The sequence below is a fragment of the Rhinolophus hipposideros genome (assembly GCF_964194185.1).
Source record: "Rhinolophus hipposideros genome assembly, chromosome: 3".
Classification (NCBI taxonomy): Eukaryota; Metazoa; Chordata; class Mammalia; order Chiroptera; family Rhinolophidae; genus Rhinolophus; species Rhinolophus hipposideros.
The window spans coordinates 88116733-88139970 of record NC_138049.1 but is presented as its reverse complement, the minus strand read 5'-3'; the positions used below and the strand labels follow the sequence as shown (position 1 = coordinate 88139970).

Here is a 23238-nt window from a genome sequence, read left to right as displayed (position 1 = left end):
TTCCCCTTCACAGACCACTGCCTTTCAGTCATCCTTCTAAGTTCTTCTCTATCCCCTCTCCCAGCCTCCCAGCTCTGCAGCTCTCTGCTCTCCTCTCTGCGTTCTGTTCCCCGAGATTCCATCTTCTCACCTGACCAGGACCACCACTGCCATCGTGCGGATGACTCCAGTCTGTACCGTCGACCCTCACCGACCTCTCATCTCCAAGGCTGCCTTGACCTTCACCTCAATCCCCTCCATCTCAAACCAGACCACTTTCCCTCTTGACTGCTCACTTTCCCATTTGTGTCAAGCACGGCAGTTATGTTGCAGAACTGAAAGACTGAATTCATCTTATGCTCTTCCTTCTTCCTTCAGAGCCCAAAAGAAATCTCTCCCATTCACTTCCCGCTCCCTTTTGCCTGTGGTGACTGTGGGACAAATCTTTGCCTTTCACACCTGGTTCCCTGCCGTGTGCTCTCTCTTCTTCCAGGTCATCCAGGGAACGGTCAAGCCAATTCTTCTAAGACCGCCATGCCAACCCTAATGAAGGCTGGCAGTATTTAGCAGCCCAATTCCCGATAAAACAGCAAGGAATTCAGTGTATCAGCGGGGCTTGCCATTCCCACCTCCATGCCCGCCCCTGGGACCCCAGCCTCAGCCTGATCCAGCACTCTGCTCACCTGGCCCTCACCCACCCGCCACACAGATATAGATGAAACCATGACACTCCCCAATTAAAACTCTTCCAAAGCTTTCCATTGCTCATGAAATAAAATCCAAATTTCTTATTAGACACCAAAAGTATGCCTCATACTACATCACCCTCTCATGTTATGCTCTGGACACACGGGCCTCTCTGCCTCTCCCCTCGCAAGCTAATGCCCTGTCCTGTCTCCGGGCCTTTGTACATGCTGTTTCCTGCCTGGTGTGCCCTTCCCTCAGCTCTCTGCACATTTAGTTCCTTCCCATTCTTTGTGGCCCCGCTGGGAGTACCTTGCTCAGAGAGGCCTTTCCTGGCCACTCTATCTGAAGCGGTGCCTCCTCTCCGCTTTACAGCTCTTTTCACGTCAATCACTGGCATCTGTACTACTGTATATTTACTTGTTCAGGGTCCGTCTCCCACCACTAGACTAGAGCAGCACGTGGGCGAGAGTACTACCTGCAGGATTGCTATACAGTCATTGCACAGACTGTGACATAAATGGAGCCCCTTGGAGTTAGGCAACCTAGTGGCCCCGCTTGGCTACTTGTTCACCAAAATATTCCTGGTGCCTAGCACACTGTAGATGTTCAACACATATTTACCGACTGAATGAATTTGTGAGCACGTGGTTGGGTAACATTGTAAGTCTGGAAGATGGAGTAGCTAAAGAGAGGCTTGGGGTACCCTCCAAACTATAGTGTTTACACTTCACCCCTGCAGTGCTGCCAGGTGGTGTGACCAAGCTCCCATCCTGGATTCCTGAGACCACACAGGACTGGCAATTTCTGGTGCAGAGACTTCAGGTATACTGCCTGGCTCGTACCCATTCCTCCCTCCTTGGGGGCTGGACCCAGTTTCCTCTACCACATTTCTTGTCTTCGGCAACTATATAAAATAAAAATATGAGGCCTGGGCTTCAGCAAATATTTTTATGATGTTTCCCACCAGTTCTGAAGGGAAGCCCCAAGCACTTCCCTTCCAAACAGAATCTCTGTGACTATGTGATTCCAGGGAAACGATTTCTTATCAGTGATGAAAGAAAAGGCAAGTATTTGGATTACCAGGCAAGTATCGGGAATGCTTCAAGTAATGCTGCTTGGCCGCAGATCTCAGGGTCGGCGTGTCTCGCCTCTGATATGAAGACTGGGTGGGGGCGCTATTTCCGGTCCCCACAGGCTCAGCGGGCTTCAGGTCCAAAACGCTTTCAAATCTGAAAGGGGAGAATGTGGCTTACTTCACATGAGATAGACAGCATCGTCGGATGGATAAAGATCATCTCACAAATCCCAGATCCAGTCCCAGATCCACTTGCCTGCAGAGGGTCTCATCGTTCTGTCTTTTCTTGTTTTTCAGGTCAATCCTGCTGAGTGATGGACCGAATTCCAAGTCATCCACGCCAGCCCAATCGTCGGAATCCTTTGTTGACCTGGAAACGAGACCCCACCTCCTCCTACTCTTTGGCTTGATCTCACCGTTTTTGTGCTCCAGGCCAGCTAGGATTTTCTGTGTATACAAAGAGAGGAGAAAAAGCAATATTTGGCATTAATGGAGCGCACCTATGAGTAAATCCCATTCTGAACTTTCTTGGTCATGAAAAAGAGGGTCCTGGGGCATATCATTCCCTAATAAGCACCGCTTATCTGAAAGGACAACTGTGGGAAACACATTCCCAGGCCTCTGTCTCTCACCTATCCTGCAAGGATGACATCAGTTTTCATCCCACGGGGACACTAAGTTGTGTAAGGTTAAAAAAAAAAAAAAAAAAAAGGAAACTTAAGGTACTTCTCTCATACTAGAAAGATAGCTGGATTCTTATTCAGGCCTCATCTCCAAAAGAGCTAACATGATTTGTACTGTCATAAGTAAAGATGTAAGAGATACAGTTAAGATATCAGTCATCCTGCTCTTTTACAGAAAACAATGCAAATGTCTTCTTTGCCCTCTTGGCAGACCTGGATAATATTTAACTACAGAAGTAGCTACAATAAGGAATTGCCAAACACACACTGCTTCCAAGGCATGGGCTGAGGTATAGCAAACAGTCTCGAGATACCACCCTTGCAATCTCATGCAGTATCGCACCTTGTACTAGTTGGGAGTCAGTGCGCAGTGAACGAATTGACAGGAAAAGCGTTCCTTTTGTATAAAGGTATCAGAAAATCAACCCCTCAGGCAGCATTACAAAGCTCCTGGTAACTAGACTTCCTCATCAGGTTATCATGTTATTGAATCTAACACTCATCGTTGCCTTTTGAACTCCAGCCCAAGAGCGAAAGAAAGATCTGGGCTCAGTGAACAGCCCAGCATTAACCATATCCATTGATGGCATAAGTGGGACTAAGAATCTACAAATACGAGTCTGGTACTTTAGCATCTTCATAAGCAACAGGATCTTTGATCCTCATGAGTAGCCGTCTGGTGGGCAAGACAGGCATCATGATCTTCCTTTGACAGACGAGGACACTGAATCCACAGGGGTCAATAATAACAATGACTAACATTCGTGCAGTTCTAACTAGGGGCCAGGTACTATTTTGAATTCTTTCAAGTACTAACTCGTTTCGTCCTCAGAAGAAGTCTATCAGGCAGGTGGGATTATTATGCCCATTGTACAGATGAGGAAGTGAGGAGCAGAGGCCAGGTAACTTAACACAGGGCCACTGAGCTATGAGACGGCAGAGCTGAGATGTGAGACCCCGGCAATCTGGCTGCAGCATCTAGGTTTCCCACACCACACCGCAGCTGCCCCCACGAGTGGCACCGTGATCCACAGCCAGAGCCAGCCACTGAATTTAGACCTATAACTCTGCGGCCAAAGCACTTTTCACAATTCCACGATATGGCAAAGATACATTTATTACAATTAGACTTTCGAAAAAGAAACTATGTTACATGGTAAGTGGGGGCAGAAGAGGAACTGTCCAGACACATGGCTCACTAGTGAATCTCTGCTGCTTACCGCCTGAGGATTCTTGGCATGGAGCGACGGGAAGAGCAGTGAGCTTGGCTTGTCCTCAGGAAGATGGCTCTGGTGATCTGTCCTGGAAGCCTCGGCTTTGTAGGGATTCGTGAGATGCTGAGGGGGCTGGCTGGCTTGATGTGGTCTCAAAGAAATCCGTGTGTGTGGTTTGGTTGGGGGCTGGGCCGGAGGGACTGGCTTAATGTGAGGAGGTGGGCCTGCCTTTTCCAGGCCGTCCTTCTGGGGTTTTCCGGAATCCTGAAGGCTCTGTGTGGTGCTGCCCAGTGGGTGCCCAATCTGGAAGTAAGGATATCGAAGCGCCTGGAATGTCACAGAAGGCTGCTTTAGGAGGAAAGTCTAGCCGGGAAGGTTAACACCATCAGGCTCACTGGGCCACATTTCCTGGGACCAGTTTACCACAGCTTCTTAGCCCAAACCAACTATAAAACAGCACCTTGAATCTATAACAGCCGTTGTGATTCTTCTTATCTGAAATATCAGCCAATGTATACACCTAAAAGTATTTGGCTAGAGTAGCCAGTAACACTGCTATTACCTTTACCACTTCTGAAAACTATTCTGTCACAACACAGATCCTGGCTTTGTAACTCACTTGCTATGTATCTTTTTTTTTTTTTTCAAATTTATTGGGATGACATTTGTTAGTAAAATTACATAGATTTCAGGTGTACAATTCTGTATTACATCATCTATAAAACTATGTATCTTAAATATAATACTTTACCTTTCTAATCATCATTTCCCCAGGAATGCCAAAGTGCACAATACTGACATAGCTGAGCCAGCCTATCAGGAACAACTGACAATTAAACCTTGTTAGTTGTTCTGAATAATCAAGTTTTCTAGATAGCCAAGGAATAAATCTTACCGGACTGGGGTTGACAATTCTTTCTGAAATATTCCCTGTCTTCCCTAATGTTTTAGAGTGGAAATCATTGAACATAACATCACTTTTCTTAGCGACTCTGGGAGGGTTATACACATCTGTAATAATTATAGATAAGGCTGCTTCATACACAGAGGCAAATAATGTGGATACTCTGGTACAGAGCCTGGCCCCTGGCATCTAACTTGAAAAGTCTTCTGGGTCGTCCCAAGCATTTTGCAAGTCTCAACTGATTTGGGGGTATTTTTAGCTTTTTTGACGCTATTCTTAAAAGTACACATTGCTCTCTTGGTTCCTTTTTACAGAAGCTTTTTCTTTTCATCTCCTGCGTACATCCTTTCAAAAACTGGGTTCATCAAAAAGCTTCCTTCCTGCCCTGAAAATATTTCTGAATTTAAAGCCCAGAAGTACATTTCTGAGCATTTTCCAACCCTCCTGAGCCATCCAGAGTCTTGTGGTACCAAATTATGGCTCTTTCTTCTTTGAGCCTTTGGAAAGATGCTTTTCTACAATTCCTTAATTCGCCAACCATCATCTCTCCAGCTCTCACAAATTCTAATATCACACTGGCACTCTCTTCAAATGTCACTGTCACTTTTGCTTAGCCAAATCATCGTCTCTGATTAGACCTGGTCACCTTTTTTATTATCTGAGTCATGTGATTTTCAATGAGACCAGGTGAGAGAAGGGGCCGGACACAACGAATGCAAAAGGTGGCTGGCAGGAGGCACGTGAGTGGGGGAGCTCACAGCACCACCATGCCTCTTTGTGTTACATTTTATAACCTAAGTCAAAGTGGCCTAGAGGAGGGCAGGTTGAGCAAACCGGAAGTGCGGAGTCATGCCATCCATCTGCCTGAACTGCAGTAGACTGCACTATCTGTACCAGTTACTGGATGAGTGATGATGGCAAATTGCTTCAACTTTCTGAGATTCACTTTTCTCACTTATAGAATGAAAACAGTAACGCCTGTCTCACAGAGTCTTCATGGGGTTTGAACCACACAAAAATATCCTAAAGCATTTACAAACTGTAAAGTGCCATAAAATGCTAACTGCAGTTATTATCCCAGCTCTGTTGCTCTCTCTCTGTCAGATGTAAAATAAGTGAGTTGGACTTTTACAAGATATTTTCAAATTGCCTTTCAACCACCAGTACTGTCTTATGAACAAACCGCTACATAATCTTACCTCGTATTTCCATTTCCACATATATGGTGATAATAGCATGTGAACTCTATGCCAATTTTCAAAGCTACTATATTGTTTAAACCTTAACTACTTTAACTATACACAGAGAGTTTCGAATTATTTCAGTTCTTATGCATAATACACCATTACTGGTAGTCAATACTATTTTTCACATACAATACCAAACAAAATACCTTCTATGAGATTTTTCGGAATCAGTCAGAGTTAAATATGAACTTCGTAAGAAATGCATCAAACAGAAGAAAATGGAAGAAAACCTGACTAGCTGTTGGCCGTTTCTTGGGATCCCACTGAAGCATGTCTCTCAGGAGTTGAATTGCTTCACTGCTAGCATTTGGAATCAGGGTCTTTAGGTTATTGGGTACACACTGGGGCCAGCGGAAGCTCATTGCATTGGAAAGTTGGTAGCCTTCAGGCCAGTCGGTCTGAAAGAAGGACAAGACAGAAAACCTTGCTCAGCCAACTCGCTGTGAGAGGTGTTTATACTCTGGCACGTGGGCCCGTAACATCATGTCATTACCACGTCCATCTTCACTATCGCGACACCGTGTGTGACGAACGAAGCACAAGAGGATACTAACGGAGAGACAGAGAATATGGCGTCTGGGGAAGAGTGGGAAAAATACTAAATTTGCCACCAACTTGTTTTATAACCTTAACATAAGATAGTTCCTCCCTTGAGATTTAGGGGTTGAACCAAATTAATATTTTCGCAATTGTGTTCCATGCATGAGACAGAGGTTTTAGAAACTGATAACGAGATTTTTTTTTCCCACGGGAAACACGACATGTTACTATATCCCCATCTTGATGACTAAAAATATATATGCTGAGAAGTCCAGCAGTAAAGACAGTAAAGCAGTAAACACAGCTGATTTCTTTTTTTAGCTAAGTGTCACAATATACAGCTTATATCATTCATTCACTTGGTTACTGAGTGCCTACTACGGGCTTAGTGTTGAGTATCCAAAAATAATCTGGTATAAAGCCTGCCCTTAAGGATATTACTGTCCAAAGGAGAAAACAAGACATTTAAAAACCACAATACAGAATACAAAGTAACAAAGGTCACGAGAGAGGTATAGATACAGCTATCCAGAGGAGGGAGAGATTCCAGCAAGAGACTGGAAATCTTGAAGAGGTGGCATTAATGATTCATTCAAATGACTCAATACTTTTTTTCTGATGGACTGGACTGGACCTGGAAGAAAAATAAACACAAGATAAACCCTTGCCCTGAGTATGCTTATGGTCCAGGGAACAGATATATACACAGATAATTATAATAACGCAGAACACAGCTGAAGATGGAGAGGAGAGGAGAGGAACCGTGAGGAAAAAGATAACTGGGGGCCTTGGAAGAAGAACGGGATTTGCGTATGTGGAAGATCTTCGGTCGGGCAGAGAGCACTGTAGTGCGGGGCTTCCGGGCACACAGGGAGAGGGGGGGTGTGCAGGTACAAAGTAGGGGACAGTTAGCGGGGCTGGGTGACGGAGAGTCAGAAAATATTTTTAGGAGGAAAGGATGGTACCAGATCGGTTCTCAGGAGGATGAGCAGGCTGCAGACTAAAAGGTGAGCTGGAGGGAAAAGACCTGAAGGCAGAAACAATGATACTCCCAGATGGGCAGGGCGAGCATGGCCCAGTCTGTGAGGGGGGAACTCATGATGAGGGCCGCGTAAGATACTATGCAGCGACAGTCAAAGGATTTCAGGACCGACTGCTTGGGGGAAGGTGGAAGGGAGTAAGGAAAAGAGAGAAGGTCAAAGAGAAACAGACTCAAGGTTGGGCCTCTGGGACTATGATGGGACCACAGACAAAAATGGAAAAGGACAGAAGGAAGCCAGTTGGGGGGATAAACAAAGAGCAATCTGGTACACCTTAAACTTATACAGTGCTGCGTGTCCATTATATCTCAAACTGAAATAAAAATATATAAACAAGCAACACCTATGTAAAATAATAAAAATGTATAAATTCAGAAGCAGAAAAATAAAAGTGAACTGAAATATTGAGCACAATATGTAAGGTGAGAAGATCGTTGTAGTAAAACATTCCTTGCCAATGTGTTTGCGTTATTTGGAACAAGTTAAAAAACAAAAGGGGGGTCAGTCATGCTGAGTCTGAGGTGACCGTGAGGGCAGCAGGAGAACCTCTCACAGACAGCTGCAAATATTCAAAGGTGGAGTTATACAGGAGGGAGGTGAGGGCTACACTTAGGAGATTCTGAATAGGTTATACGCGTCGCAGTCATGAGAAGAGACAAACTGCAAGGGAGGTGGGAGTCCATAGAGAGACAAGCAGAGGGAGCCGTGACAAATATGTGTGCTCCTTAAGCTCCTTAAGACGGAGGGAGCGAAGCAGCCGTCTCTGAAAACTGGGCAGTGGAGGATTCATGACAGTGAGAGAAAGATTCCAGAATGAGCAGGTGATCAGCAGTGCCACTGGGTGGCGGCTTTGGCCCACAAGCCTTTGTCCCACATCATTACCTTTTTCGGTGTCCCCAGCACTTGGCAAATTTTGAAGATTGTGTCAATTTCACTGGCCCCAGGGAAGAGCGGCCTGAGGGTGTACACTTCGGCCATGATGCAGCCCACGGCCCACACATCAATGGGGGAGCTGTAGTGGGTGGACCTCAACAGCACCTCGGGAGCCCTGTACCTGCGGGGAGAAAAGGGACCGCTGGTTAGTGCTTCCACCGACCAGAGGTAAACAACATACACTATCAATTCTCAGGGACAGCGTTTACGTCTTTCTATTTTCTGCCTAGTTCAGTGTGGTACATGGACCCGTGAAGGTCACTGCTGTGGCTGCGGTCATCAAGTAGCCCGTGTCCACCTCATAGTATTTCCTACTGAGGATTTCACTCTAGGAAATCATTGGGAAACACAAAGAGTGAGCGTGCAGATGAGGAAAAGAGGGCGTGAGAGAGAAGAAACAGAAAACTTGTCTGCAGGCTACTGCTTGGCCATGGCTAACGGCTTAAAACAAATGCTTAGGCGTCTGAAAGTTTTAAGAATAGCAATTAGCTGGTTTTTCCAGACAGGTCTCTGGAGAATCTTGTACACAGCTCTTTTAGGAAATGGTCTTCCGGAAGGCCTAGATACAAAATATTTATATTACAGAAAAGTATAATGGACTTCCTTTTAACATTATTTACCACACAAGCTTTTAAACCATCTACAGTGCCAACATACCTACAAAGATATGTTTCAAACTGCACTGTTTCTCTGAGTGAAAAGTGAGTGTTTGTGACATTAATATAATCCTCAGCATAATGGTATATTTTTAAAGAAGCATAATTCAGTGGTTTTGAGGAGAATGGTAGTCACCATCTGGTGGACACATAGTCGGTGTACGGCGGTCTTGATCGGATTTCTCGGGCCAGTCCAAAGTCTGCAATTTTCACAAGCTCTGGTCCCATGCAGAGAAGGTTCTCCGGCTTTAAGTCCCGATGGAAGAATCCTAGAAAGACAGTGGGAAAGGCATCCACATGCAAGCTTGATCTTCCGCACGACTCTGCAGCTGGATTGTTCTTTTCAGAGCAACCATAATTTGAAAAGGAGTCTGATACGACACTGAAGGCTCTGTACATCCATCCCCCTGATATGTAGAGTCTCTGGGATTTCACAAAGGACTGCATTCATTTCCCTTGGATGAATTCAAAATGTGAAATAATTCAAAAGTCGATCTTCATCATTTTTCTCTAAGAAAGAAAATGCCTTTTAAAATGTAAAACCTCAGTTGTGGGCTGAGATAACTGTGCAAAAGATACGGTCGCTCAGGGAAAAAAGCATCATGCTTACCCTGTCCACATCAGCCCCAAAGAATCTCAGATTACAACCATTTCCAGACTATCACCTGATGGGTACTGAGAGTTTATACCACCACAAAAAACACAATTACAATTTTTGTCTGAAAAACAGGGATTTATGAATATGAGCAACTCGTATCTGAGGTTCTGATGTGTGTATTGCAACAGGAGTTTAAATGTTGCCTAAAGAAGAACTAGAGGTACAGTGGCAGCTCCCATCGTGAAAGGCTAAGTTCACTCATCAAATAGGAAGCCTGTCTCTGCTACAGCAGAGCTTTGGGGTATGTGCAGGAGACAGTCAACACGCCAAACTTCCAGATGCACTCAGACACCACTGGTCAATGGTACATGCCTCTGAAAACCCAGAACCTTCCACGTGCAGACAGCATCCCTGACACAGACTTCATACGACGTGACTCTAAATCGCAATGGAACACCCAAACTGGAAATACACCTCCGTTAAGGCTGCCAGTGGTGTTATCTGTTACATGCTATCGTTCTCATGGTGAAAGTCGGATTCTAACGAGCACATTATGGGAGAAATGAACAGCCGTCCCTCAAGAGGTACACTGTTCCTCAACCACCTCCTGGCTGGTGATACTCAAATCTACATCTCTAATGTGTTTCTCCACCCTTCTCTAGACCTACGTTTCTAACAGGATAGCAGCTGGATGTCACTGTCATCCCCACATCAACCTGTCCCAGATCATCTCTCCTTTTTGAACTTTTGAGAAAATATCCAAATACCCTGTAGTTCTGTTGGATCCACCTTTCTCCAGACAGTCGTGGAATTGCCATGTTTTTCATCAAAATATCTCATATCTGTCCCGTTTGCCTTTTCTCACTGGCCCCTCCCAAATCCTTGCTCTCCTTAATTAGATGTAGCACTTTAAGGGCCGAGGCCATAGTTCTATTTCTTCCAAATGTCTAGCACCGTGGCAGGAACACGGTGGCCTCATAACATATTCTTATTGAACAAAGGACTTGAATAGATTGGTAGGGAACATGAAGAAGCTTATCTGGGCCAAGAAGGTAGGGGCAACTGAGAGACCAGGGCTGCTGGGAGGGTGGGAGGATGGAAACCTCACAAGACAGCAACTGAGAGCTGAGAGAGAGCAATGGCCCTGAAGCAGTGTGGGAGGCACTGAGTCGTAGAGTGGGAAGTTCTCATCACAGAGGGCGTTCCAGCTGGACTAACCTACCTCGTCAAGGTCATTTCCCCAAATCCCTCTCTGTTTTAGAGGACGAGGAGGGTGTTCGTAATACGGTTATATGGGAACACATACTAAATGTCATGCATCATGGAAAGCAACGGTGTTTTAATAAACCAGGATATTCCTCTCTGTTCATCATTCTGAAGACATGAGAGCTTAGTACGAGGTCAAGTTCCAAATGAATAGTATTCTGACAGAATGATGGGTCTGTAAGGTGAATGGCTGGCTAAGACAGACAAAGTGAATGCAATTACAGAGCCTAGGACCCAGTACACACAGAAGGGCTGGAGGTACCGAAGTGACCGGGTACAATCAAGACCACAGGTGAGAGCAGGAAGTACTTCCTCCCCACCAGCAAGCTGCTTCTATTTTCCATAATCCGAGGCACTGAGAAGATCAAAGGACTTAGACCTGGCTTAAACCAGAGACAGGCACAAAAAGTTTTCTATTTGTACAGCACATGTGAATGTACGTATGTCTGCGTATGTATACGTATGAGTGTTTGTATATATGAGTGTGGGGAAAAAAATCTCTCTGTATATTCCATTGCTTCAATCTTTATCCTGCCATTGTACCAATATATATATCTAGTGGCCTTCCTTATACTAATTCCTTCAGTATCCTAACCAAATTAAGAGTAAATGAAACCTAAATTATAGCAAGGACCAAACTTGAGGTTGTCAACTCAACACATTTAAACAGTAATTCAGTATTAGCCAAGAATGGCCTTTAAAATGAAAGAAAAGAATTTCTGCTGTGACTTAGTTTAGAAGGCTTATTCTCAGCCTAATTAAATATAGATGACCCACGCCCACCAGAGTGGGCGAGGTCGTTCTCAGACTTAGTGTAACTGAGTCATCGTGTTTGGACCCTCTGTTCTTCAGGGCACTCTCCAGCTCCTAGAAGGCCTGACTGTACGCTCCCATCTTGGAATTGACTTAAGAATGGGTAAATACACACGCAGGTGTTAGTCAGTGATCTTTTGTCAGTGCATCCAGGAAGACTTCCGTGGCCCCTGAAACTATAGGAACCGTTTGATAGACCATGGTCTCTCTTCCTAAAAACTCAGAGCACTAAAAATACCCCAATGAGAAAAGAAATGGCAGACATTGTTTTCTTACTGAACAGATGGGAAAAGTGAGTCATGGGCGGGGGTATGAATTACTCACAATCCTATCAAGAAATGTGTCCGGGCTGTTGTACTATGGAGCTCTAGCCTGTCCCTCTCGAGCCATATAGCTAAATCTTGATTTGTGGTTCCAGTCCTCTCAAGTCTTGATTGATGCTGCTTCTCCTCTTAGACTCTCTTTTTCTCCTCTAGTTGTGCTAAGTTATGACTTGTAAACTTATGTGGCATTTCTCTTACAATGAGTCATTTGTCCTCCAGCCGCTAAGCTCCACTGCAACTTCCTCTGCCACCATCTGTCACACCCCCCTCAACACACTTGCATCGTCTCCCTGTTCTGTTCCTCCTAACACATCACCTTCTACTCAAATACAAGTAGCATTCTTACACTCCAGACCTTGGACCTTGCTTCCACCCTGGGTCATACTCCGGTAAACACTTGACTGTCTCCTCCCATCAGTCAAGTTTTTATCCTTTCCCTCACTGTTAACTCATCTTTAATCCTACTTCCACAGAGAACATGTACACTAATGAACGGAGGAGAATGAAGATTCTGGTTCCCTATGTGTCCCTCTAAGCAGCTTTCCTTTCTACAGATCATACTTCAGTCCCCAAATAAACTATCAGCGGGAAAATAGCTAGGAAAAAAATTAACTGCAGGCTCTTAAAAATGACTGGTGAAAATTAAATTTGTCAGTTGACATATGTTGTCTGATACACTGTATTTGAGTATAAGCCTTTATAACTATAAAGCATTCATGAATATGTCTGTAGAATATCTAGCTCTCTATTCTTTTCATTATCGAGTACTAGCGGTAGTTATGATTAGCCTTATACCCATGAGTTCTATTCTTTGGTAATGAAAAGTATAAGACCCTTACTCATGTTATGCACATATACTGTTATCTCTATTTTAACAGAACGTTACTATTTCCATATGAGTGGCAACACTGCATGGTGGTTAAGTGTGCAGACCCACCAGATGCCCGATTTCAAATCTCAATTCTGTTCACTGGCTGGCAAATCACTTAACCTCTCAGTGCCTCACTTTCCTCATCTGTAAAATGGGGAAATAACAGCATCTACCTTGTGGGGTTGTTTTGCAGGATTCAATGTTAATATTTGTAAAGCTTTTAGAGCACTGCCTGGCACATTGGCACCTTGAAAGAGCTTGTCATTTTTAGATATACGAGTCCTCTCATTTTCTCTTCCCAAGGACCTGGTAAAGTGAACAGGCGGACATGGCTCCATTTTTGCAGATAAGAACAAAGGCTCATAAAAGCTAGTAATGTGCCCCATCACCTATGAGGAGGTGGCACTAAGCTCTGATGTGATTCCTGGGTGGGTTCACGTTTTCCTGATGTGTGCACCAGGGCTTGTAACAAGAGTCCACTTCTTCCTCAGCACTTCTGATGCCCAATATAAAACAAACCCTTCCAGCTGGGTCATTCAGAGATCACGCAACAGCAAAGTGCTGTTAAGATAAGAACATTCCTGTTCAACACTGTTTGTCTTTCAGAATTCAGGAAAAGCCCTTCAATTTAATTTCAGGGTACCTCGCGCCAGTCGAATAACAGAGGGATTTTCTCTTCCATCCTGGCAGAAAATGTGTTGTGCTTACTTTTCATTAAGAACGAAAACATCAGGTGGTATGGAAAACATCAGGCCACAAATAAGGCTTTCCTCCCTCTGCTACATTCTGTTAATGATGAACCTGATATGAATATATGGGAATAACGAGGGAATACTTAAATACTATGAATTTATGTAGCACACCTCTCTGCTATGGAAGTTGTAACTTCACAGATGTTACTGAATTTAAACCTACAAAGTTTTAATCAAGAAGGCCACAAGGATAGCAACACAAAGGCCAGAGGCTGACTCAAGGTCATGCACAGGAAGACAGTGGTGAAATAGAAGTGGAGAACTACTCCTTGGGACAAAAAACATCGTTCTCCCAACATTTTTGATAAGTGTAACATGGATATTTGTAAGAACGAAACACAGTTTGTATTAATTATTTAATTCCTGCAAAGTACATGTGCTTTGGCATTGCTCAATCAGCGCCTAGCAGAATGGTGTTTTCATTCCCTGTGCGAGGAAAGCACTCAGTGGCATGAACTGCGGCCATAGCAACTACCTACAGTGCTGTTGTCCCTTCTCAAAGGAGTCTGCTCCCCGGGGACAGAACGTACCTCCTTACAGTGAGAATGAGCTCGCAGAGAAGAGCCTGAAACTCACAAGACAAACCTGTGATGTGCTTTACGTTTTTGGTTTTTGTTTTTTCCACTAGCAGAGGAAAGGAGTAATATGGAGTTACATGTGCACTTAACCAAAGTCAAGCCAATATTATACAAAAACTATCAAGAAGTTTCCAAAACTCATTTATCAAGGAAAATGAGATAGGACCTACACAATTAACATCCACCCCACCTACAGTTATTATCAGTATTTTCTTCACCTCTTACTCTCCTGTTCACTTTGAGAACAGACAGGTTTTTCTAGTGAAGCTGGCAAATGAGCAGAGATATCTGAGGTAATCTCTGCTCTCCCTACTTTATTGCCATGGGGCCTGTGGCAGGTCTTTCCACCTCTTTGAACTTCAGTTTCCTCTCCTTTGAAAAGAACAGATACCATCTATCCTTTCTACCTTCGAGACTGACGAAGAAATAAACAAGGTGAGAAATAAACAAGGTGACAGACAAAATGTTATTAAGGTAAAACAAGAACTGGGCATTTAATATCTGGGGAAAGTGTCGACAAGAACCTCTGGTAATAGCAATGGTGCAGGGCTTATAAACGTAAAGGTGGTCTGACCTTCTCCATAAACAGCTTCCCTTGCAATGTTTCCATACACAATCCATCTGTCTAAGGCATGCGAGGGAAACTGACAGCGCAGAGTCCCAAAGAGCTGCTTTGACACAATAGTATATGGGTTATTATTGGACACAAATGTATATGGTGTGTGCACGTGCACATGTGTGTGTGTGTGTGTGTGTGTGTGTAGAGTATGCAGGTACATGTGTATGTGGGTATGTGTACATGTAGATGTATATGCACTTGTATAAGGATACCTGTACGAATATATATTCATTCGTTGGAATTAGGACCTGGATAAAAGGCTACATGTTCCTTCCGGCAACAGACATCTGAGTCTCATAAAAGGCAGCATAAAGGAAAAGAAGAGAAAGCCAAAGAATATTAACTTTCTTTTAGGTCCCCCATTCCGTTTCCAGCACTGAGCAAATAGCCCGAGTAACTGAGACACTATAACTGGTCCCTATTTGAAAACATTCTGCTTGACCTTTCTCTTTTGAAAATTTCTTTGATTTCTCATCATTTCTTTTCCCTGGGATCTTCAGGCTATTAAGTGACCCTTCTCCTCCTATTTGTCCCTAAAGTCTTACCAGAAGTTTTTCATGATTTGCAAACTTCATACCATCCCATGTGAATTCTGGTGACTAGAGGAAAACGTGCTAGTTCTATCAATGTCAGCAGAATCAGACATACCTTTTACTAAAAGCTTTTCACTAAAATTGGTTCACAATTGACTCAGTCTTGCATATCACTCGCTGATTATTCAGCATAGGCCTGAGGCTGACAAGAATTTGCAGACAGCCTCTGTCTGTTGTTTATGTTTCATTTAGTCTCTAACGATGAGGAGCTACATAGCAGTTAAAGAGCAGACGTACCATGCCACAGACTGTGGCACAATGTCTTTTCTACTCACTGCCAGTTTGTGTTAAATCTGAACTGACTGTGTTACCAAAGGGCTTCCACCAGTTGTCCTTATTGGGTAATGAAACATTTATTGGTGCAATATTTGCAATGGCAAAGACATCCTTAGACTGGGAGTGAGTAGATTTCTGCCTGTGCAAGATCAGCTGCTTTGCCCATCTGTCTATCTATTAAAGTGGCCTCACATGACCTCCTGAGGGGCCTCCTGGCTCCATTGGCAAACTCATCCATCCCGTGGCTCTGTGTTCATGAGACGGTTATCGATCCAACCCCAGCTGGGTCTGTGTCCAGTTAGTAGCAGAGACAAGTAATGCTCCAGGTACTTGGCTGGGAAATACAACCTCAAACTCGTTGCTACTCAATATCTTTCAAAAGCTCAGCTAAGAAGAACAATACTGACAGAGGATTTCCTGAAGGGTATGTGGCCATCCATTTCTTTAGATACTCTAAATCTTTTCTTGGGCTAACCAGGCCCAGCATGAATCATACGAGGGCCTCAGTAGAACTGTGTTCTCTGATCAGGTGATATAATTGGCCAATATTGAGGGATGTGACATGAAACTGCCCTATATAACCTGTCACTGTGTTTACTAGGAAGTCACATTACATACCGCCCCCTCTACAAGCATCCATAAGAGAAACCTCTCTAGTCTCGGTACTAAGAATACTTGTGCTCCTCTTGGGCAACTGAACTGTTTTTACTTAGGGGCAACTATGTAGGTTGTAATCAGTCACGTTTCATAAATTGCATTGGAAGAAAGAAAGCTCTACATCAAATCTTTATTCTGCTTCTTCTACTTAAATAAAACATGCTGACATGCCTTTTGCGGGTTAGCCTCACCGCTGGCTAGAGCCATACCTTGTTCTGCCTTTGCCTTTTGCGTTCTTCACTAATTTTAAATTCATTTTATTCTCTTGTGTTGCATAAATCTTGTTAGACTATTTCTTAACTCTTTTGAACAAACTGAAATATAACTACATTAGGAAAATGAGAAGCCACCGTGAATTAGTGTTAGTGGGTTCAACAGTATACGTGAAACACTTCTCTGAATTGTAATCTTAGGTTTCTCATTCAGACACCAGTTAATGGCCAGGAACAGTTTTTAGATCTGTTAACTAACAAGCTTAATATTAAAGCCTAAAGAATAAGACCCTGCAGACATAAAAAATAATAAGGGAAATTCAGAAATCACGTTATGGAAGACAACAGATTCCAAAATGCCCTGGAAGCTTCTCAACTCTTCAGCCTTATCTGGCTGTCAGTCTCAAAAGACAATGATGTTTCCTACATCATCTACCTGATGACGACATTTCATTGCTATTCAAAAGCATGATACTATAAATCACCTACCGTGTTTGTGAATAAATGCAAGTCCTTGCAATATCTGGTACATGATATTTCTTATAGCAGACTCAGGAAACAACTTATTTCTGTATGGGGCAGAGAAGGAATAACATTATAAATCTAGATTTACATACGAAAACAAATCCTGTTTTCATGTTCTTTTGGTTATATAGTAAGAATTTACGAAAACATTTCAAAGGACCAGATCCTTTGATATTAAAGACCAAAGAAAAACAACCATTTATCCATACAAGAGAGCTACCTTTTAAAGACCAAATATATTCAGTTATGTTACAAAGAAGGAATAACTAATCATTTTATAGTACCCCCCCAAAAAAAATTCCCTCTAATATATCACATCAAAATCTCCTCTCTCCATAACATAAACTCAAACTTTAAAAAGTTTTAATGGGAAAAATGTGAGACTTTATGACATACAGTGGATAGTACCATTTTTCTCCTGGTTGGGTCACCCACACAGCTTTACGACTATTACTGACAACAAAAATGATATTTATTCACTGAAATCACTCAGAGGGATACTACAAATGGCATTCATTTGCCACCAAGAAAATGTAACCTTTAAGAGTCCATGATTGAAATAATCTTTATAAAGAAGACATAGGGAAAAAAATGTGCCCAAGAGATTCTACATGGTTTACTTTTGAAGTTCAAATTTACCATACAAAGGAAGTTTCTTACTAGTTTCCTCTGCCCAGTAAGCAAGACGCTCAGCACTATAGCAAGAAAAGAACTGAAATAAACCTAGAAGTTTTCAATGGAGGTCTCAAAAATGAATGAAGCTGTTACACCCTTGACTTGTAATTGCTCTGCCCATGTGTCCTTGTGGGAATGGAGAACTGCAGAGTATCTGTTAAATCTCTGAGCTTCTTTGGGTAAATAATCCAGTAAAACATGAAAACAACTTAATTGAAAGTAGCTTCTATGAAGCTATCATAAGGCCCCCAAAACAGGAATGTGGTCAGGCCCCTTATCTCATAGGTAGCTTTAACCAGTGAAGCCTAAGTAATATGACTGCCAAAAAAAAAGCAGAAAGAAAATGTGTCCACTTTGCAATATTTATTTCTAAGATCATAAAAACTAAACTGTACCTTTCTTTAATGAGCTGGTAAAGATTTTCCTTCATGTACTCGAAGATAAAATAAAGATGATCATTTTCCCTGATAACTTCTTTTAATTTTACTACATTGGCATGGTTGAGTTTCTTTAAAGACTGAAAGGCATGGAAGAAAAACACAAAAAATTAGAGAAAAACTATTGTTAAAAAAGAAAAGTAATCCCATGTGTACTTAGGAAGAAAACCACAGAAATGCCACAATTGATATTCCATTGACAACCTAGTAAACAGTATTTCTATGAAATTGACATTGATAGTAACTTTACATGGAAAAACTATCTTGATTAACTGACTAGTAGGGAAGTATTTGACCATAACTGGTATTCCTGGCTGCTGCGAACACAAGGCAATGGGCCAGGGCTATTTGAGGGGCAGTCCCTCCAGATGACAGAATTCACACTCTGGGAATCAATTGCGAGCTGAGGCTTTGATTGCTCTAGCACTGGAGAAGGCAGCTGCTTTGGGGTGAGATCACCAGCCAACAGTGTGTAGACACTTTGAAAACGGAATTGTTCCAATAGGCAGATAACCTGATTCTCTCAATTTTCACACAGCACTCCTCACAAGGTGAGTTCTGAAGGAGAAGCCGGAGGAAAAATCTCACTGGAATGATCCCCTGGATGATATGGGAGAAACAGCTCTGCTCTCAAGAACAGCAAAGGCAGAAAAGTCAGGCACGAGGAACAAGAGGGTGACTCAGAAATGGTGCATGACCTTCTTATTGTCCATCCTTGTGCATATCTTCCTGGAACATACCCACGAGTACAGCCATGTGTAAACTTTTCTGGTGATGGGGAACAAGTAGGCTTTTGTGTTCGTGAGCAGCAATCCTATTCCGTTCATGTGTGACAATCACAGACACCCAACTGCTGGTTGGCTCACTAGATGGTTGGAATGCAATAGACTCACTCGTTCCTTCAAGGAAGCTGCAAAAGCTCACTCTGGCCAGCGGGATGAGCCCTTCAACTCAAAGAGCCTCTTCCTCACAGAGAAGTGAGTACAGTAATAATAAATTGTAAAGCTCTCTTTATCTTTGAATTTCCTTAAAAGAACATCCCTTTTTAAAACACACACACAAACAAACAAACACAGTATCTGAAGATGAGAATGTTAACATGAATATCCAAATCTGGAAGGACACTCAGCAGGAAGGGACCCCAGGGATCAGAGCTTGAGAATGTGTAATATGATCAAATTACTTCAAGCAGCTGGGAAGAGAGAGGAATACGGCCAGTGAATGAGAATCAAGTATGTAAGACTCTTCTGGAGTCTCTTCCCTGAAACGCAAGCAAGCTCCTGCCAAAATGCCTCTCTGGCAGGAAATACTCAGCTGTTTTGGCCAAATGGCCAGATCCTTCTAGAATGACCCAACTGGGCTGATTACTTCTTTTAGTTGGGTCGGATTCTTGGTTCTCCATGAGTGACAAACACAGACATTGCTTACCTTGTAAGTAATATTCGCTGGACTCTCAGGAACTACAGCCATCTTTTCTGCTTGTTTGCTTACAATGCTTCCCAAGCAATGGCTGAGATGTCCAGTGGACAAGCAGCAAATTTGTTCAGAGGAAAATGAAGTCAGTTTTAAAGCTTTTCAAGAAGAGAATTCTAGGCAAGGAGTTGGGTACCTTCTGCTCTTCGCCTGAAGTGGGTTTTGAACTTGAATTACTGGCCCAAGTCTAAGAGTGGCTCACAGCTCTTGTGTCTAAGTGAGGCTTGTGAGCAAGTTAAAGTCTGTATTAGTTTAATATAAAAACAATCAACTCTGTGTGAAGGATTTCATGTGACTCATAGTACAGAGATGTATTTCCCTAAAGAGCGCATCCTATTTTGGCTCAGGAAAGGTTCACAAAGGAGAAGAGGCAGGACAGCTATATCAAAGCAGAAACACGGAAGCAGCAAATTCAACCTGGATCAGCAGTCCGAATGGGGACTGTTTATCTTCACAAATGAAGATTCTTAACTAATTAAACTACAGTAAGTACTCACATAGCATCATCGATGGGTTCTTAGAACTGCAGCGAAACGACAGATAATGAAACCAAGTTTACCATGGGCTGATTGATAATAAACAAGAGTTAAGTCCCCATGGCATCTCATCAATGTTATAACAAAAGGACGTTGAATGAAAGGATATTATTTGAGGACCTGCTGTACGATGTACTACTGGGCCCTGAGGATACGCTGGGCATAAAAGACAGTGTCTGCCCTTAAGTGGCAAACAACTTAATTGGGAAGCGAGGACGTGACTACAAAATACATGTAACAGAATGAGGAAGATTGTATGAAGGGTCAAAAGAATGACAGAGACAAGGAACATCAGGGATGTTTCAAAGAGTAATCAGCCATAGACAATATACAAACAAATGGACATGGCTGCGTTCCAACAAAATTTTACTTACAAAAACAGGATGTGGCATTTGTCAACCCTTGTTCTACTGTATAAGAAAGATAAAAGATTTGATGAGACTGCTGAAGCAAAGGCAACGAATGACATTTCTCAGGAGTAGAGTCAGAGCAAAGAAAAAACTGCTAAGAACAGAATGCAAGAAATCCCTGATATGTAAGGGGTGAACCATAGAAGAGTTGGTGAAAGGCAAGAAAGACATAGGACAGCTGGGCAAAAGCAGAGTCACACAGCCCTGGGAGAGGAGCGGAAGAAGTGGTCAACAGCACCCAACACTGCAAACAAGAAAGCACCTGAGAAAATGATCCTAGATATGGCAATCAGTGACTTTTAGGGAGTAGCTTCAGTAGACTTGCAGAGGGAGATGCCTGACCCAAGTGGAAAGTCAATGGTAGGTGGGGAAATGATGGCAAAGGGAGAAGTTTGGAAGATAAGGTAAGGAAAAGATAGGGGTGGAAGCTCCAGGGGAGAGAGGGCTGAGGTTGATTAGAGACAATGGCAGGAATATTTACAGATGGAAAAGAAGGAACCAGTAGAAATGAAGAGTTTAACAAAATGGTAAGGTTCACAATAGCCAAAAGGTGGGAGCAACCCAAGTGTCCATCACTGGATGAATGAATAAGCAAAATGTGGACTATCCGTCCAATGGAATATGATTCCGCCTTAAAAAGGAAGGAAATTCTGACACATGCTACAACATGGATGAACCTTGAAGACATTATGCTAAATGAAATAAGCCAGTCACAAAAAGACAAATACAGGCACACCTCGGAGATATGGCGGGTTCGTTTCCAGACCATTGGAATAAAGCAAGTATTGCGATAAAGTGAGTTGAAGGGCATTGCCTTCAATTGGTTAAAAAAATGCAATATCTGTGGAGCTATTACAATAAAACGAGATATGCCTGTACTGTATGATTTTGCTTATATGAGGTACCAAGAGGAATAAATTCATAGAGATAGAAAGTAGAATGGTGGTTGCCAGAGGCTGGGGAGTGGAATCATAGGGAGTATTGTTTAATGGTTACAGAGCTCCAGTTTTGCAAGATGAAAAGAGTTCTAGAGATAGATGGTGGTGATGGATGTACAACAGTATGAATGTAGTTAATCCCACTTAACTGTATATGCTTAAAAATTGGTAAGATGGTCAATTTCATGTTATTTGTATTTCATCACTATTTGAAAGAAAAAGAACATTAGTGGGAAACTACTGAAATCTGAAGAATTTTGTGGTTTAGTTAATAGTAATATATCAAGGTTTAAAAAAAGTATATTTACCAACATAATAACATAGCAATCTTCTACTTTGAGCTACTAGCTCAAAGTAGCTAATCATTTTGCCTCCTTTTTTGGCATCAGTGAAACAATTCAAACAGAATGTCTATATCAACTATACATCTAAGCATGTATAAAGCGATTTTAATCAACCATACACAAATTATTCCCTATTGTATTAATAAATACCTTAACTTCTCGAAGGTTCATGCATTCCTCCCAGGAATAAAACTTTCTTTTCATTCTAAAAGAAAAGAAACAAATAGAATGCTTATTCCCAGGAACAGGCTAAACTTTATTTTTCAAAAATGTTTTCATTCTGAACCTAATGAATAGAGTTTAAAGTTGGTTTCAATTTCTATTAAATATTATACTATCCAAAACAGCATTTATTTTTAAATCCAGCAGTATCATCAATCCTATGTCACCAAGTTTTCCAGCAGAGGTGGTCCAGGGCAGTGAGAAGAGGTCTAGACTGCTATCTGCTCTAATTAGGTAACCTTGCCCTGAAGGGAAATCTCTCCTTCTCATTATATCTAGACAAGAGCTGTCCGATAGAATTTTCTGTTTGGGTGGAAATATTCTGTACTGTCCGGTATGGTAACCACGAGACACATGTGGCTCCTGAGCATTTGGAATGTATCTGGTAGAACATACGCACTGAATTTTTAATTCAATTTGCATTTGGATGCTACATATGGTTACTTGCTACGTGTTAGACACCACAGTTCTAGACCCGCCAGCACAGGGCCTGGCAAACTATGGCCCATGGGCCAACTCCACCCCACCATCTGTTTTGGAAAAACCTGTGAGCTAAGATGGCATTTATATTTTTAAATTGTTGGGAAAAATAAACCAAAAGAAGAATATTTTGTGACATGTGAAAATTACCTGACATTCAAATTTCAGTTTCCATAAATGAAGTTTTATTGGAATACAACCCCACTCATTCGTTTATATACGGTCTATGGCTGCTTTCACAGGACAGCAGCTGAGTTGCTTTGTGATAGGGACCATATGGCCTGCAAAGCCTAAAATATTTACTGTCTGGGTCTTTACAGGAAAAGTTTGCCAATCCCTGGTATAGGGAGAAAGAGAACCCTATTAGCTAACCAGAAATCCAAGTCTCAAGGTAATATCTTTCAGTGCACTTCAATCACATTGTCTTATGTAAAATAGATGGGACAAGTGAGGAAACTCAGAAACAGAAGTGACGCGATTTTCCTCAGGTCTCACTGCTGGCTAATAACAGACCAACTTTCATCTCTCCACCTCACTGCCCCTGATATCACATTGTCTTCCGGTTGAGTGACCATTTCCTTTATTCATGCCCCAAATATTACTTAGCCCCTCCTATGTGGCAGGGGCTTTGTCAGGCACTGGAGATACATGATGGGTGAGACATCCCTCAAACTGACATCAC

At 42.5% G+C, this 23238-nt stretch overlaps 1 protein-coding gene across 1 annotated transcript in view; it reads right to left on the bottom strand.

The window, feature by feature from the left end:
* CILK1 (ciliogenesis associated kinase 1) overlaps positions 1-23238 on the bottom strand; it is a 50418-nt gene that overhangs the window by 5700 nt on the left and 21480 nt on the right. The window contains exons 3-11 of the mRNA XM_081036213.1: positions 22005-22059; positions 18112-18233; positions 17006-17085; positions 9095-9227; positions 8252-8423; positions 6020-6187; positions 3645-3965; positions 1998-2188; positions 1747-1895 (exon numbers count right to left, since the gene is read on the bottom strand). Of these exons, the coding sequence (XP_080892339.1) occupies positions 1747-1895; positions 1998-2188; positions 3645-3965; positions 6020-6187; positions 8252-8423; positions 9095-9227; positions 17006-17085; positions 18112-18233; positions 22005-22059 (1391 nt within the window). The remainder of the gene's footprint in view (positions 1-1746; positions 1896-1997; positions 2189-3644; positions 3966-6019; positions 6188-8251; positions 8424-9094; positions 9228-17005; positions 17086-18111; positions 18234-22004; positions 22060-23238) is intronic.